The sequence below is a fragment of the Megachile rotundata genome, chromosome 16 (genome assembly GCF_050947335.1).
Source record: "Megachile rotundata isolate GNS110a chromosome 16, iyMegRotu1, whole genome shotgun sequence".
Lineage (NCBI taxonomy): Eukaryota > Metazoa > Arthropoda > Insecta > Hymenoptera > Megachilidae > Megachile > Megachile rotundata.
The window spans coordinates 13789241-13803198 of NC_134998.1; the positions used below are offsets into that span (position 1 = coordinate 13789241).

Sequence of the window (13958 nt, forward strand, 5' to 3'; positions counted from 1 at the left end):
AGAAAAACAATAATAATTTATAAGACGTATTAAGTGTAATTTTCTTCGCAACATTTGATTCGTATTTACAGTATAAATAGATCACATTAAATTACGTGTTATAAAATGGCCGGCAGTTTTAAACAAATACTGCATACTTGGCACTAAAAGGATTAAAAAATATTTTCCCTGATATCCTTTAATTCCAAGCAAGCCTAATTTAACTACAACAGATATATTCTTCTAAGTTTTTGCGAAATTTTGGAAAAGTTGAAAAACTAATATCGGAGCTATATGTACATCAGTCGGATGCAGTTATCAAAGACTGCGCGTCTAATAAGCTCTCGGTAGCGAGAATCGAACTATTCATAATTGGGGTGCTAACTATATTACCAGTTTTTTTATTTGAAAATGGATAGAAACTGTCTATATTCATTTGAACAGAATAATTATTCGATTTACCAATCGGCGATCCACAATTACCGTCTATACTCATTTTTAATTGGTTCACGTCATTTCGTAACAATCTCGCATAAAGTTCTATATGATTCTGTCCACCATTACGAATCTCCAAACTGGGTATCCAACGAAAATAACACTGTGCCCACAGTTCTAAACTTGAAATATTGTATAAAGGTTTTATTATGCATTTTTCTGTTGAATCTACTTCACGAGAATCATAAAGAGGATTGTAAAACAATAAAATATCCTGATCACTAAACTGTTCTCTCCAATCCCAGACACTTCGAAGAACAAGAAAATGGTTTGGATCCTAAAAATCAAATGCCTTTAAAACCATAGTATTTTACTTAATAAAAAGCAATTAAAATATGCCTACCGTAGCTGCCGTCACCCTGTCTTTCTCGCAATTAAAGATGAACGTATCGAAAACTGAAACATGGGCAGCATCCCATAACGTTGTCAGGTACGTTTCTGTGAACTCAAATTCCGCCGGGAATTGTTGACTCAACTGCCAGACACAGTCAAGGTATAAAAGGAGCAATGGAGACTATTGAAATAAAAAGTAAATTCGGGTGAATTTTGTAGATATGACAAAAACATGAATAGCTCGACCAATTTAATATACCTTTTCTGAATTCCTTTTTACTATGTGACCTAATCTATCACAGAATGGGTGCCCACCAGCAACCCATTCTTTTTGCAATAGTGATTGAAATCCATTGATAGTTCGAAAATAAGGATCAAGCAGTAACTGGACTAAACTTGATATAACGCAGCAAATATCTATGCCAGCACCTTCTAAAAATTAACTTTATTAGTTAAAAAATAATTAAGAATTTATAGAATTTTATTTCACACGATCACCTTGTAAAATAACAGAAAATCCTAAATGAAGATGCTTGCAAGCTTCAACAGTTTTTTGTAAACAATATGATACACACTTCAACCATTTTGTATTTTCAATTAATGAATAAAAATTATTATCCTGCAGACAAAATTGCCTGATGTTCTCTGAAAAAATATCAAGTACATACAAATATAAAATATTTGTTTAGAAACTTTATAATAAATTAGGAATTTACCTGAAGAACATAAACTGGCAAATTTCGAAAAAGCTACAGCTACTAATTTTATGCTAATATCTTTATTTAATTCTAAAACAATTGGTGGCATCTTTTGTGGGTGACTTTTTCGAACATTTTCGAAAATAATATTTTCTTGCATTCTATTGGTAACTAATGAGGAAAGCTCAGACATTTTTACTAATGCTGCACCATGTGCACTTGACCAAGACCAAATTGGTGGACGGTTGCCTTGGAAGTACTTAGCTGCGTCCAATAACTGATTATCGGTAATGGATGCTGGTACAATTATATACCGTGACAAACTGTTAATAAATTGTACATTATTACATATTATGTTAAATAATATAAAAAATTAAATTTAGGTAAATGTTATATTCACCTACGACAAAGTTTAAAATCAACATTAACGGTAGATAATCTCCAAAATTTTCTAAGTTTTTCGTTACCTATGGTTCGTTCTAATTCATTGTGCCAGTCTGATATATCTCTAAATAAACGAACAGCTTTATCGAGACTACTATAATAAGCTTCCCTGAAACAAGGATAAACTAAGTGAGTTTTACACTTTATATCGGTTTACTGCTATTATTTAAATACTAACCGATAATCATAAGCAAATAATAACTGGTGTCTATTAGGAAATGAATGATGTAACATTGCTATCAAAAGTTTTTTTACTTGATCTGCTGGCGAAAATTTGAAAGAAAAGGACCAAGTTCTAAAATTCTAAAACCCATAATCTATTAATAAACATTATCAATGTAATAAATATAAACTGTTAATAATAAACAGATATATAGTTACTTTACAGATAATAAATATTCCTTTTACTTTAGATGGTACACTATTACCAGGTACCAATTTTCTTTTCTTATCACCTACTGTCATATAAATATCTTCTATGTTTGTTAAACATGTATCCATGTAACCATAAAGATGATTCTGTTGTCGAGTGGTATCCTACAAATTGTACATATAATAATTTCAATTTTAATCTCTACTTAATATAATGTCACAAAAGTTATAGATGCTTGAATGTCTTTAAACTCCATCAACTTACTTCACCATTTGTGTCTTCGGTTGTAATAAAAGTAAGTTTAAAATTTGTAACTGATAAAATGCCAGACGTTCCTTGTTTCAAATCGCTAACAGGAGAGAACATAAGAACATTTTGTGCTTTGGTGACTAGAATTTCACCGGGTAACAGTTTGATATTAGTTTCAGATAAAGAATTGCGTCGACTAGAACCCAGTGGCTACGAAAAATCAGATGACAGACAAAAGAACTAATTAATTCATAAATCTAGCTATGAGTAATTTTTAAATTGCCCCAATTGAGGTTATGTTCGAATGTTTACATAGGATGAAACAGACAATTACCTGCATTTCATGTTCCTCCAGGCCCACATAACTGACAAAATTGTAGCTTTTACTTTCCATCGCGAGCGTTTGAACGATTGCAGTTGATTGCATTGAACTAAAACCATAGAAATAATATCGTTCAACACCCGATTCTACTTAATTTCGTTTTAACTCCATTCTCCTATTGTTTATAAAAATTATTGTTAATCGAAGACCAGACATTTTCAAGTTTACAGGAAAGATTCACTTTCTGCTCCAAAATGAAACCGTGGTATATCCCCCTGCACGAATCATCCTGCATAATTTCTTTAGGTTTTCCTCTCCGTTTGCCGTTTTCATATTCCGTTCATTGCTATAGTTAGTGAAATTGTATTCGTTCACGGTATACCAGAAAAAGTCAACATCGCGTAACATGGACAGCGTTACTGTCTATTATTATCTTAAAACATTAATTGTATAAAAACGAGTATCAGATAATTGGCAAAAAAATACTATAATTAATTTGTATAAAAAATTAAATTTATTTTTATTGTAATATTTTATGAAACGAAACATGTAACATTTCTTTTACATCAATTATTGTTTGTAAATGATATTTTCATTGCTTTATATATTACAATTTGAAATACATTAATTTAATCATTATTTTTATGTCTTCTCATTAATCACTAATGTAGTTGAAAGGACACTTGGATTCAGACTCTTTGTTCTGTCTTTCAAATGCGTCTGCAGGATTTCCAGGAATTGCGATCTTTGTAAAAGATTATATGCGAGAGAAAGCATGTTTAACGCTTTGTTTTGAACAGCAGAGATACCGCTAGAAAATAGATCATGGCCTAATTCTAAGCACGTGCCGAAATCGCATTCATCAGCAGCTATCGTTGCCAACCTTATTACTTCCTCTAGTTTTGACATCGGTACTCTTTTAGCTTCGGCCGTTGAAGCTTCTTTAATTTGTTCCAAAATTTTTTGTAGTTCCCCTACAATTAAATTACAATTGCACTTAAATGTATATAAAATTATTGAAATAATTATTGTATTATGACTTACTATCAGTTACTGCTAAACTCCTGTATCCTAACTCAGTTTTTTTATTATATGGTACCACAATACCGGCTTTGTGAAAAGTTCTTGCAACTACTTGTCTTTCTCTAGCTTGCATATTTGCTGTTTGTTTATCTAGATTTATTTTATTTTCCTTAGCAAAATCTTTTAATTTTTTATGCAATAGGGCTATGCGAGTCTTTTCAAATGGATTTGATGATTTCAATTTTTCTTCAATATATGCACTGTAATGTAAGGTTTTAGTCACATTTTAATTTTTCTTTTTAAAGTTTCAAAATTCTTACTCAATTGCACCAAATATATTTTCTGCCACAGGTTCTATTAAACAATTGATAGCTGCTTTATTCTTTGCTATAAATATAGGTTTTTCAGCAATAACATCTCTCCAATAACCAAAGTGTAAGCCATCTTTATCATCAACCTTTACGATAGTCTACAAAAGATTGTATAATCATTAAATACAAGATAAATTAAAAGGGATATTTATTACAGACATCTTACTTGAAATTCTGGTGGATCATAATAATATCTCCAATGTTTTAATAATGCTTCTTTACTATCAACTTTAAAACTTAAAAATTCATCTCTGAATACATCATAAGGACCTACTAATTGTAAGTGAAGGTCTTTCAGTGCATTGAAACAATCTTTTTCATTAATATCTTTACACAATTTATAAAAGTGAAAGAAATCGTCTGGCATTTCAGTTAAGAACAAATGAGAAATAATTATTTTTATATCATTCTGAGATACTGTATCATTTTCAATATTAATATTACAATCTTTTAACAATGATGCAATTGTACATTGATTAATTACATCTTTTACATTATTTGTATTATCAGAACTTAATTCTGTAATATTTTTGTTATATTCGTCATTGTGTTTTGCAGTACTCTCTGCATCAGAAACAGTACAGTGTAACTTTTCATTGATTGTATCATCATTTTCCTGTTCCATCTTCCTCTTCTTTGGGAAATCTTTTGATGTTTCATTCTTATTTTCAATTTTTCTTTTTTTATTTTTTACACTGTCTTTCACACCTTTCCCTTTTTTCTATAAATTTTAAAATAAAGATATACATTTATAGCAATATAATAATATTGTTCATATATAACAATATACATACCATTTTTTTTCCGGGTGGATGTTTGTATTTCTCATGATGCACTGCATTTTTTTGATAACACTTTGTTCCATACTTGCATGGAATTCTTGTATCTTCTCTATAAATTTTGTGTTGTTCTTCCTCATTATCTGACATTACTTAGTAGAGTGGTTAAAAACAATTCGCCGGTATCGTATCGTACAATACCTATGACAATTTTACGAAGAAACTACAGTATATTACGGACAAATTGCAGTTTATGCTGCGCAGCTTCTCTGTAATTGGTTGAAAGGCACGTGTGCCCGATGTCATTTATTAAAACATCGAATATATATATCCAGTAATCTTTTACTTAATGTATTCTTGTATATTATCAGTTTTTTCGTTATTCATGTATATTTGTTCACCCTATATATAACCACGAAATGAGAAGCCGGTTATAGATAGTCATCATGTTAGTAGTAAAGAGTTTTCTGAAATTGGTTGAGATGCGCGATGTTGTTACAGCCCTTTCGTGAAACAAAATGAACGTACTGGGTACTTAATACAAGAAAATTATATATAATTACTTACAAAATCTTAAGTTCACGTAATACACTTTATTGTTATGTTACAGAAAAAATTAGTTTTTCGTCAATAAATATTGATAACGCTAAGATATATATTTTGTTTCACAACGTAAGCAGGATGAATTTTTTCGAGTAAAAATTGCTAGTTCGTAAAGATTCCTAAAGGAAACCGATAGTTCCCTTCTTGAAGAAATTTTTTCTACGTCTACCGCGTAACTTAACAATGAAGTTTGTGACACATTATCAGTGCTTCAGACTGATCAGACTTGATGATTTAATTTATGAAAACGTTTGTTGATGTATTGTTCAACGTTAAAGCTATATCTACTTCTTACGAAATTATCAGTTAAGAGGCGATAACGTTTTAAGTCGATCTTTGATCTATGAGAAAATGTTTGTCGTCGTATAACGATAATAAGTGGTTACGTAGGTAACATAATGGTATGTAACCTTATACACAAGCATTATTGATAAATAAAGTTACATGTCTGTTAATTGTTAAAGAAGTACTTTATATATATACATTTATAGAAAAAGATTTTAAAATAATGCCAATAATAAATTGAATATTTTAGATGAGGTGACACCTGGTTCTGCCATGCGGAACAGGTCAGTCAGTATTATTTTTGGCTCTCTTGTTCTGTGGGGTTTAATTACATATTTTTTGATTTCTGATCAACCAGTGAATAAAGAACAAGACACTGTACGTATCAAGATTAAAGTAGTGTTTAAAGTAAACGAATAATTAGTTTTACTATACTTCTTTTAGGCTAGGGTATCTAATCAAATTAGTAAATTGGAAAGAAGAATAAAGCAAGAAATAATATTGAATCAGGAGCTTCTACAGGATATTAAAGAGGATAAACAACGTAAAAGTATGCTTTAGTAATAATATTATATTATTCAAATTATGTTTGATGAAATAGATTCAAAGATATTTAATGCCTTAATTCCATTGTAATGATCTAGAAAAATTAGATACTGCAAATACAAATTCAAACGAAAAACAAAAAAATGCAAATCATATTAACTCGGATAAGATTTTGCTTAAAAAGGAGGAGAAGGAGGAAGGAAATACTGATAAAAACTCAAAATTCTTATACACAGAATCTGTAAGTATTATTATTCATTATTTAAAATCAAACAGTTAAAATATTTAAAATATAATTTCTAATTATTTTTGTTCATATAGAACAAAACTCACGAAGTTCCTAGAAAAGGAAAATTACCAAATGGATCTCCAATAATAGCAGTTTTGGTATTTTCTTGTAATCGTATTACTGTAAAAAGATGTCTTGATCAATTGATAAAATATAGACCTAGCTTAGAACAGTTTCCAATTATTGTCTCAGAAGATTGCCAACATCGTCAAACAGCTGAAATTATTAGTACATATGGAAATCAAATAATGCACATACAGGTATTATATACAGTTTTTTCAAAGTGATGTAGTATTCTAAATTTATGTATAATATTAAAATCAAAATATGTATTTTAGCAACCTGATCAATCTGATATTGAAGTACCACCAAAAGAGAAAAAGTTTAAAGGGTATTTTAAAATCGCACGCCATTATGGATGGGCTCTTAATTACGTCTTTTTTCAGCTTGGATACGATACTGTGATAATAGTTGAAGGTAGCTGTGCCATACTCATTATTGTAATTATTTTTTAATTGTATTAAACTATTTTATGTAAAATTAGTTTATTGTTACAGATGATTTGGATGTAGCTTCAGACTTTTTTGAATACTTTTTGGGTACTTATCCTTTATTAGTGTCTGATAATTCCCTATGGTGTGTATCAGCATGGAATGATAATGGTAAATCTGGTTTGGTCGATGAAAACGCGTCAGACATATTGTATAGGACAGATTTCTTTCCTGGATTAGGATGGATGTTAACGCGTCAATTGTGGTCAGAGCTTTCGCCAAAATGGCCCAAATCGTAAGTTCAATCTTCATTGAATAAATGACTGGTAAACATCGATTCTTTTCTTTAATTTAACAGATATTGGGACGACTGGATAAGACAACCCGAACAACGTCGTGATAGAGCTTGCATTCGACCAGAAATATCTAGAACAAGGACATTTGGTAAAACTGGAGTGAGCAAGTATGTATTTAAGTTATTCATTATACATTAAATAAAAGACAAATATGTTTATATTTAATGTATTGTTTACAGTGGAATGTTTTATGAAAGGCATTTAAAATATATAAAGTTAAATACAGAATATGTGCATTTTACCAAGATGAATTTAACTTATTTATTAAAAGTAAGTAAACATCTTATTCGGATTTCACTGGAACGATTTAATTGTAATCGCTAAAAATTTTACTAAAAAGTCATTCGGTAAAATGTTTGACAAAATACGTAAAATTTGATAATAATTTTATAGGACAATTATGATATTAATTTCGTCAACGAGGTATATCAATCGACAGTGGTGAGTTTTTTAGAGTTAAAGAGTGGGAAAGTTATGACACCAGGCGCTGTACGGATACCTTATTATTCACGTCAAGCATATAAAAATACTGCCAAGCAGTTTGGATTAATGGATGATTTTAGGGTAATTTTATAAGACCTATCAACGAAACTTCCTTAGAATAGAAACGTCGAATTTTTTAATGTCTAGTCGATCTCATCGTTAATTTATTTTTATCTAATGTTTATAATTAGTGCATTACTGCAGCATAGTAAAGTATGAAATAACGTTTTTGTAGAGTGGGGTACCAAGAACAGGATATCGTGGAGTGGTTACATTCTTCTATAAAGGGAGAAGAGTACATTTAGCACCCAGTCCAAACTGGAGTGGTTACGATATCACTTGGAGCTAATAAAACATTCACCATTACAGACTTATTTTTCAGATAAACATAAGTAATTGCTTCCACGAACTTCAACAGAGTTGAATGAATATTTTGATTATGTTGAATGCACAGTATGAACGATTGTTTGTTATAAATATCTTGCGCTAACGTGCAAAGCCAGTTCGTCAACTAGTTTAATCTGAATTAATGTAAAACACGTGTTGATGAATTAACTTGAAAACAATGTTTGCTTGTAATTTCTTTTTGTAGAAAATTTGTAAGCGAAATTGAAATGAACATTGTTACATAATATGAGATTTGCATAGTGCCTCAAAAATCGTACCCGCTGTTTGTGTATAGTTCTACACAAATATGAAAATTCTCGAAACCTATTCCTTCGATTACGAAGAAATTAATGATCAATCAAGAAAATAATATTTGGGAATTTCATATTTGCGTAGCGCTAGATGTTAAAATGATCGATATAAGGAACTTAGATTATTCGTGCAGTTTTCGTCTTATTTAATATGAAATTAATCGATCCGATGAACTCTGTTTTACATTAAAATATTTTTTACTATTTCAGAAACTTTGCTTTTTGAAACTTCATTTCTGTACAATAATAATAATATTAATGATGATTTTGTTTTACACGAATGATCTAATTTCTGTTGCCATGTATATAATGTTTATATATTATGTATGTATAGTTTATCAATGCAATTTTTCTTTTGCTTACTTTGATTTGCATTTTCTTATAGTATAAAAATTACAAATGAAAGCTGCAAAGAAGAGGATAGATCAATAATTATATTGTTGATCCTATAATTTATATTTTGCTTGTGGATCATAAGTAAAATATCATACCTGTAAATTTGCTACATTGTTTAGCTTTTAACTTTGAACTGTTAATTAAATTCTTCCAAGGATATTTTCATGCATGACAATACCAATATACATTACAAAGCTTACATTTGGTAAATACTTGTATTTATTCATTTCCTTTTTACTGAATGAATTATATATACTTCACAATTTCAAATAGAATAAATACAAAGATATATATGTTTACGATAGATATATTAACTAGAAAACAGATTTACAGCAGTACTAACAAATTAGTTTGACCAGTAACTTCTGTAACCATAATTTGGTGGACGATATGGACGACGCACCATCTTAGGTGTAGCATCTGGATAATCCGGTTTAGGTTCTTCTGGTTTTGGTCTCGGTGAGTCATGTACCTTAGCTTCACAAAAATATCCAAAAGATGGTCTTTCTATATTTAAGTTCTTCAAAACACAATCATCAAACACCTTTTGTGTCTTTCTGCACCTATTCATATTCAAATTATTATAATTTAAACATACTGAATAGACAAAAAAAATACTTAGTTTCTTTTAACAAGAACATACACATTAAGTTCCATACTACCAGTTGATCTTTCAAGACATGTTGAATAGCTATTAAATTCACTTTGACAATGTTTTTTAATACCCTGAAATACTTCTATTGCACAAGCAGTTACATTTTTTCCTTCATTGATACACTTTCGAGGGTCGTGCAATTCTTTTTTACATAACATGAACTCCTACAAGTGAATCAGAGAATGTAAAACAAAATATGAAAAATTTCATTATAATCGATAAATGAATTTTGCAACATTTTATATTAACACTGAATGATTTACAGTAGACCAATAATTAAATATTTTCAATAAAACGATAATTGTTAGCTTTGAAATATTACTCTACTGTCAATTACTTCAGAAAAGATTTAGGAGCGTTATGTAATCTTTGCAAATAGAATAAACAGAATTAACTAAAATTAATAAAAGCTGAACATAGTGAAAAGAAACTCACATTATTGTGCCATTCACATTTCTTTCCAACATAGACAGAAGCAGCTTGCAAAGCCGGCCAGCTAACATTTATTTCTTGTACATTTAATTCTTCGTCCGAAGGAAAAACAGTATCCTTTGTTGCAACCATGTTAATCAATGATATCACTAACCAATTACAATGTAATGATCATGTAATTTTATCATATAATTAATTTAATAAGATTGTAAGATCAAAAACTACAGCTTTATTTAAAACGCATGACTTTATTGACATTAAGGTTTCACTTATACAGATATTATCTTGTAATAGAGCTTCAAAAAGATGCAGGTGCCCTCTTCACTTTGTTTTATATTTCTTTAGTCATATGACTGCCTTTAGTCAATGGTTATCGTCTAGTACATTCGAGAGCAAATTTGGTTTTCCTAGAGGAAAATAATGTTCAAGAAATAAAGGTATTTTTGAAATTGATAACTAATAACATTTTTACAAATATAAATAGTATTTATCAATCTTGAAAATGCTTTTTGTGAATTAAGCTTAATACATGTCAGTGCGCGGATGCTATTGGTCGTTATCAGTAGAAACCTGTTTCTGATTGGTTTAAATATACCAATTGAAAGCAAGGATAACCTACGTACATTTCTGTGACAGAACGTATATACCCAGTGATATTTTATATTTATAATTCTTGTGTTATTATCTATTTCTCCCTATTATTTGTATATTTGTTTATTCTGTAAAGTATATAGTGATCGAAAAAAGTTAAGAGTGCAGGAGCGTAATGAAATTAACTGTGTTGCGTGAATCGAGTATTATCTACAGCGAAACAAATAAATATCACAAATGGAATATTCACAAGATGGTATAGTGACAGTATGTTTACCTTTAGTACGTATTTCAATATGGCGACGGGTCGTTTCGTTATTTTACTCCATTCTTGAAATTTTAAAATATTCATATATAATAGTTGCTTTTTAAAATAGATTTTTATGAAGATTTTGCAGACTAATTATATGCAACCATGGCCGACAAAAGGCAACAGAATTTATCGGTAGGTATTCCGAGTTTGTTACAATTTATATACAATATTACATTATTTGGAGCAAACAATTTAAAAGGAATAGCTGCATTTATAGTTTCTTTTAATTTATGGAGTATTCGTGGAAATTTAATATAATTTTGTAATGAATTTATAATGAAATTTTATATTGAAAATATAAAATCTATTTACAAAATCAAATTTATATTTTGTAGAAGGAAGAAATAGCAAAACAGTTTATGTTACCAGAGAGAAAAAGTAAGATTGCCACATTATTGAAACAAGATGGACAAGCATATTGCATATGTAGAAGTTCTGATAGTTCACGTTTCATGATGTAAGTAATAAAAGAAGTACTTTGTTAAAAAGTATTGTTCTGTTATTTATTTATTCTTTATTAATGTCAGTATTATTCTAGAGGATGCGATGCATGCGAAGAATGGTATCACGGCGATTGTATAAATATAACAGAAAAAGATGCCAAACATATAAAACAATTTTTCTGTATTGTAAGAAGTTCTTATCTAATTTTTATCTAATAAATTATTAGATAAATTATATTAACTAATAAATTATATTAACAAAATATATCTGTAGCGTTGCAGAGAGGAGGATCCAACACTGATAACACGTTATAAGCCTAGAAAAACTGATCAGGAAGATCGTAAATATAAGAAACATAAAGAAAAAGAACGTGCGCATCGATACGAGTACGATGCACCTTGGGATCCTACAGTAGTAAAAAAATCATCAAAACGTTGTGGAGAATGCACAGGTTGTTTAAGAACGGAAAACTGTGGTAAATGCGATGCATGCAGGTAAGAACAATGTGTTACAGTTGAGGGTATAAATTGTTACCATTTATATTGATATTTGTTGTTACATAATTGCTAGACATCTGAAAAAATTTGGGCCTTCTGTACGATTAAAGCTTAGATGTATACAAAGGACTTGTCGCGTGCTAGGCGACCCACTGAAACCCTCAAAAAGCTTCAATAAAAGTTCAAAATTCATTAAAAAACGTAAAAGAGATTCGAGCAATGAAAGAAACGAGTATCTTGAAGTACCAAGACACTGCTACGGACCGGCTTGTACAAAAAATTCAAGACCTGGTAGCAAATATTGTTCCGATGAATGTGGATTGAAATTAGCAACTAACAGAATTTATCAAGTACTACCTCAACGGATACAAGAGTGGTCATTGACACCATGCATTGCAGAACAAAATAATAGGCGACAATTAGAAACGATCAGAAAACAACAACACGATGTTAGAAGAATACTTCAAGAACTAGATAAACGACACGCGGAGTTAGATAGAATTATAGAACGCGCGAAGCATGCAACGATCGATCCACAAGCGGAAGTGGATGATAACGATGATACCGAAATGAGCATGTACTGCATCACTTGTGGGCATGAAATCCATTCCAGGACAGCTATCAAACACATGGAAAAATGTTTTAATAAGGTAATTCGATAACAAAATCAATGTAATCGTTTATTCTTTTTTATTAATAATTATCTCTTGTTCGTTTATATTACAGTACGAGTCCCAAGCATCTTTTGGTTCAATTTTCAAAACGCGAATAGAAGGACAAGTGATGTTTTGTGATTTCTATAATCCTGCCAATCGGACTTACTGTAAACGATTGAGAGTTCTGTGTCCTGAACATTGCAAAGATCCGAAAATAAGTGAAACGGAAGTGTGCGGTTGTCCCTTGGTTACAAACGTATTCGACACAACTGGTGAATTTTGTCGTGCCCCCAAAAAAAGTTGCGTGAAGCACTACGTTTGGGAAAAATTACGGCGAGCGGAGATTGATATGGAAAGAGTAAGGCAGTGGTTAAAAATAGATGAACTGGTGGAACAGGAAAGACAAATTAGAGCAAATATGGCTACTCGAGCTGGAGTTTTAGCTTTAATGCTACATTCTACTTACAATCATGAATTAATGGAACAGATGACACAAGAACAGAACAGAGAACAATTAGAAGCCATGGAAGAGGAATTTCAACGAAGATATGGTTTACTACAGAAAGAGCCAACTGCAGATTAATGATTTACATCATACTTAAAAATATTTAATAGTTAATAGTGCGTCGTAGATTATAACATATCTCCATAAAGTGTTCAATTCCGTATTTGTATGTATATTATGTAATGCAATATAATGTAAATCGAATTGCTAAAAAGCATACCAAGATATATATTGTAAAATGCAATTGTACATTGTGACAAAGTTTTATATATATCGAGAATACCGTATAGATATTTAGCATTAAATATACATTGTACTTATTATTGTACATAGCATTAATAACACTTTGTTGCGTTAGAATACATGTCGTTTTTTTACGTAGTATTAAGTAAGAAAATCACGTTATTGTAATTTATAACTGCAAAGAGAAATAAAGAATAAAATGAAGAAAAATGGCGTATTCATTTCAAAACCCTATAACATTAAGTCTTTTATTTTGAAATTTGGTATCAGGAAAACATGAGTCGCGAGGAGGTGGCACAAAAATCTTTTTGAATCCAAATTCTGGTTTTTGAAATTTGGTATCAGGAGCACATAACCCGTGAGGAGGTGGCACGAAAATTTTTCGAGCAAAATTCCGGATTTTGAAACT

The 13958-nt window shown here is 30.3% G+C and overlaps 5 protein-coding genes across 10 annotated transcripts; 2 read left to right on the forward strand and 3 right to left on the reverse strand.

The window, feature by feature from the left end:
- Positions 1-16: 16 nt before the first annotated feature.
- On the reverse strand, positions 17-3278 carry LOC100877966 (myotubularin-related protein 10-B). Of its 3 annotated transcripts, XM_076541063.1 has the most exons (11): positions 3108-3277; positions 2906-3002; positions 2587-2781; positions 2331-2486; positions 2128-2252; positions 1906-2058; positions 1524-1828; positions 1306-1452; positions 1067-1239; positions 818-988; positions 17-751 (listed from the first exon to the last, which is right to left on the reverse strand). In XM_076541063.1, exons 2-11 carry the CDS (start codon positions 2996-2998, stop codon positions 281-283), a joined length of 1989 nt encoding a protein of 662 aa, XP_076397178.1. In that variant the 5' UTR covers positions 2999-3002; positions 3108-3277; the 3' UTR covers positions 17-280. The 3 variants fall into 3 exon arrangements, with proteins under 3 accessions (XP_076397178.1, XP_012144750.2, XP_003705073.3); XM_012289360.2 differs by having other exon boundaries at positions 1067-1236; positions 2906-3278; XM_003705025.3 differs by having other exon boundaries at positions 2906-3276.
- Positions 3279-3384: 106 nt separating this feature from the next.
- Hpf1 (Histone PARylation factor 1) lies at positions 3385-5358 on the reverse strand. Its single transcript, XM_003705026.3, has 5 exons — positions 5082-5358; positions 4454-5008; positions 4237-4385; positions 3938-4176; positions 3385-3867 (listed from the first exon to the last, which is right to left on the reverse strand). Exons 1-5 carry the CDS (start codon positions 5214-5216, stop codon positions 3536-3538), a joined length of 1410 nt encoding a protein of 469 aa, XP_003705074.1. The 5' UTR covers positions 5217-5358; the 3' UTR covers positions 3385-3535.
- Positions 5359-5880: 522 nt separating this feature from the next.
- Mgat1 (alpha-1,3-mannosyl-glycoprotein 2-beta-N-acetylglucosaminyltransferase) lies at positions 5881-8753 on the forward strand. Its single transcript, XM_003705027.3, has 11 exons — positions 5881-6070; positions 6205-6332; positions 6399-6504; positions 6599-6741; positions 6822-7049; positions 7128-7266; positions 7347-7575; positions 7639-7743; positions 7816-7906; positions 8030-8200; positions 8355-8753. The coding sequence occupies exons 2-11, from the start codon at positions 6228-6230 to the stop codon at positions 8466-8468; spliced, it is 1431 nt and encodes a 476-aa protein (XP_003705075.1). The 5' UTR covers positions 5881-6070; positions 6205-6227; the 3' UTR covers positions 8469-8753.
- Positions 8754-9414: 661 nt separating this feature from the next.
- Positions 9415-10674, reverse strand: ND-19 (NADH dehydrogenase [ubiquinone] 1 alpha subcomplex subunit 8). Its single transcript, XM_003705028.3, has 3 exons — positions 10304-10674; positions 9857-10032; positions 9415-9776 (listed from the first exon to the last, which is right to left on the reverse strand). The coding sequence occupies exons 1-3, from the start codon at positions 10430-10432 to the stop codon at positions 9560-9562; spliced, it is 522 nt and encodes a 173-aa protein (XP_003705076.1). The 5' UTR covers positions 10433-10674; the 3' UTR covers positions 9415-9559.
- A 201-nt stretch (positions 10675-10875) lies between these two features.
- LOC100882706 (CXXC-type zinc finger protein 1) lies at positions 10876-13759 on the forward strand. Of its 4 annotated transcripts, none has more exons than XM_076541072.1 (7): positions 10876-11173; positions 11281-11336; positions 11540-11661; positions 11743-11833; positions 11922-12142; positions 12219-12795; positions 12872-13759. In XM_076541072.1, exons 2-7 carry the CDS (start codon positions 11307-11309, stop codon positions 13382-13384), a joined length of 1554 nt encoding a protein of 517 aa, XP_076397187.1. In that variant the 5' UTR covers positions 10876-11173; positions 11281-11306; the 3' UTR covers positions 13385-13759. The 4 variants fall into 4 exon arrangements, with proteins under 4 accessions (XP_076397187.1, XP_012144759.1, XP_012144758.1 ...); XM_012289369.2 differs by having other exon boundaries at positions 10878-11158; positions 11269-11336; XM_012289368.2 differs by having other exon boundaries at positions 10879-11173; positions 11253-11336.
- The last annotated feature ends 199 nt before the right edge of the window (positions 13760-13958 follow it).

Bases quoted from the DNA above. Each gene is read 5' to 3' on its own strand.
- Mgat1 (XM_003705027.3), top strand. From the start codon at position 6,228: ATGCGGAACAGGTCAGTCAGTATTATTTTTGGCTCTCTTGTTCTGTGG. The intron at 7,050-7,127 runs GTATTATATACA...TATGTATTTTAG, and splicing joins ATCAAATAATGCACATACAG to CAACCTGATCAATCTGATAT. The intron at 7,744-7,815 runs GTATGTATTTAA...TATTGTTTACAG, and splicing joins GGTAAAACTGGAGTGAGCAA to TGGAATGTTTTATGAAAGGC.
- LOC100882706 (XM_076541072.1), top strand. From the start codon at position 11,307: ATGGCCGACAAAAGGCAACAGAATTTATCG. The intron at 11,662-11,742 runs GTAAGTAATAAA...GTATTATTCTAG, and splicing joins GATAGTTCACGTTTCATGAT to AGGATGCGATGCATGCGAAG. The intron at 11,834-11,921 runs GTAAGAAGTTCT...ATATATCTGTAG, and splicing joins TAAAACAATTTTTCTGTATT to CGTTGCAGAGAGGAGGATCC.
- ND-19 (XM_003705028.3), bottom strand. From the start codon at position 10,432: ATGGTTGCAACAAAGGATACTGTTTTTCCTTCGGACGAAGAATTAAAT. The intron at 10,033-10,303 runs GTGAGTTTCTTT...ATTCACTTGTAG, and splicing joins AATGTGAATGGCACAATAAT to GAGTTCATGTTATGTAAAAA. The intron at 9,777-9,856 runs GTATGTTCTTGT...GAATATGAATAG, and splicing joins GGTAGTATGGAACTTAATGT to GTGCAGAAAGACACAAAAGG.
- LOC100877966 (XM_076541063.1), bottom strand. From the start codon at position 2,998: ATGCAATCAACTGCAATCGTTCAAACGCTCGCGATGGAAAGTAAAAGC. The intron at 2,487-2,586 runs GTAAGTTGATGG...TACAATTTGTAG, and splicing joins CCGAAGACACAAATGGTGAA to GATACCACTCGACAACAGAA. The intron at 1,829-1,905 runs GTGAATATAACA...ATTTATTAACAG, and splicing joins GATTTTAAACTTTGTCGTAG to TTTGTCACGGTATATAATTG.
- Hpf1 (XM_003705026.3), bottom strand. From the start codon at position 5,216: ATGTCAGATAATGAGGAAGAACAACACAAAATTTATAGAGAAGATACA. The intron at 5,009-5,081 runs GTATGTATATTG...TAAAATTTATAG, and splicing joins ATCCACCCGGAAAAAAAATG to AAAAAAGGGAAAGGTGTGAA. The intron at 3,868-3,937 runs GTAAGTCATAAT...ATTTAATTGTAG, and splicing joins GAGTTTAGCAGTAACTGATA to GGGAACTACAAAAAATTTTG.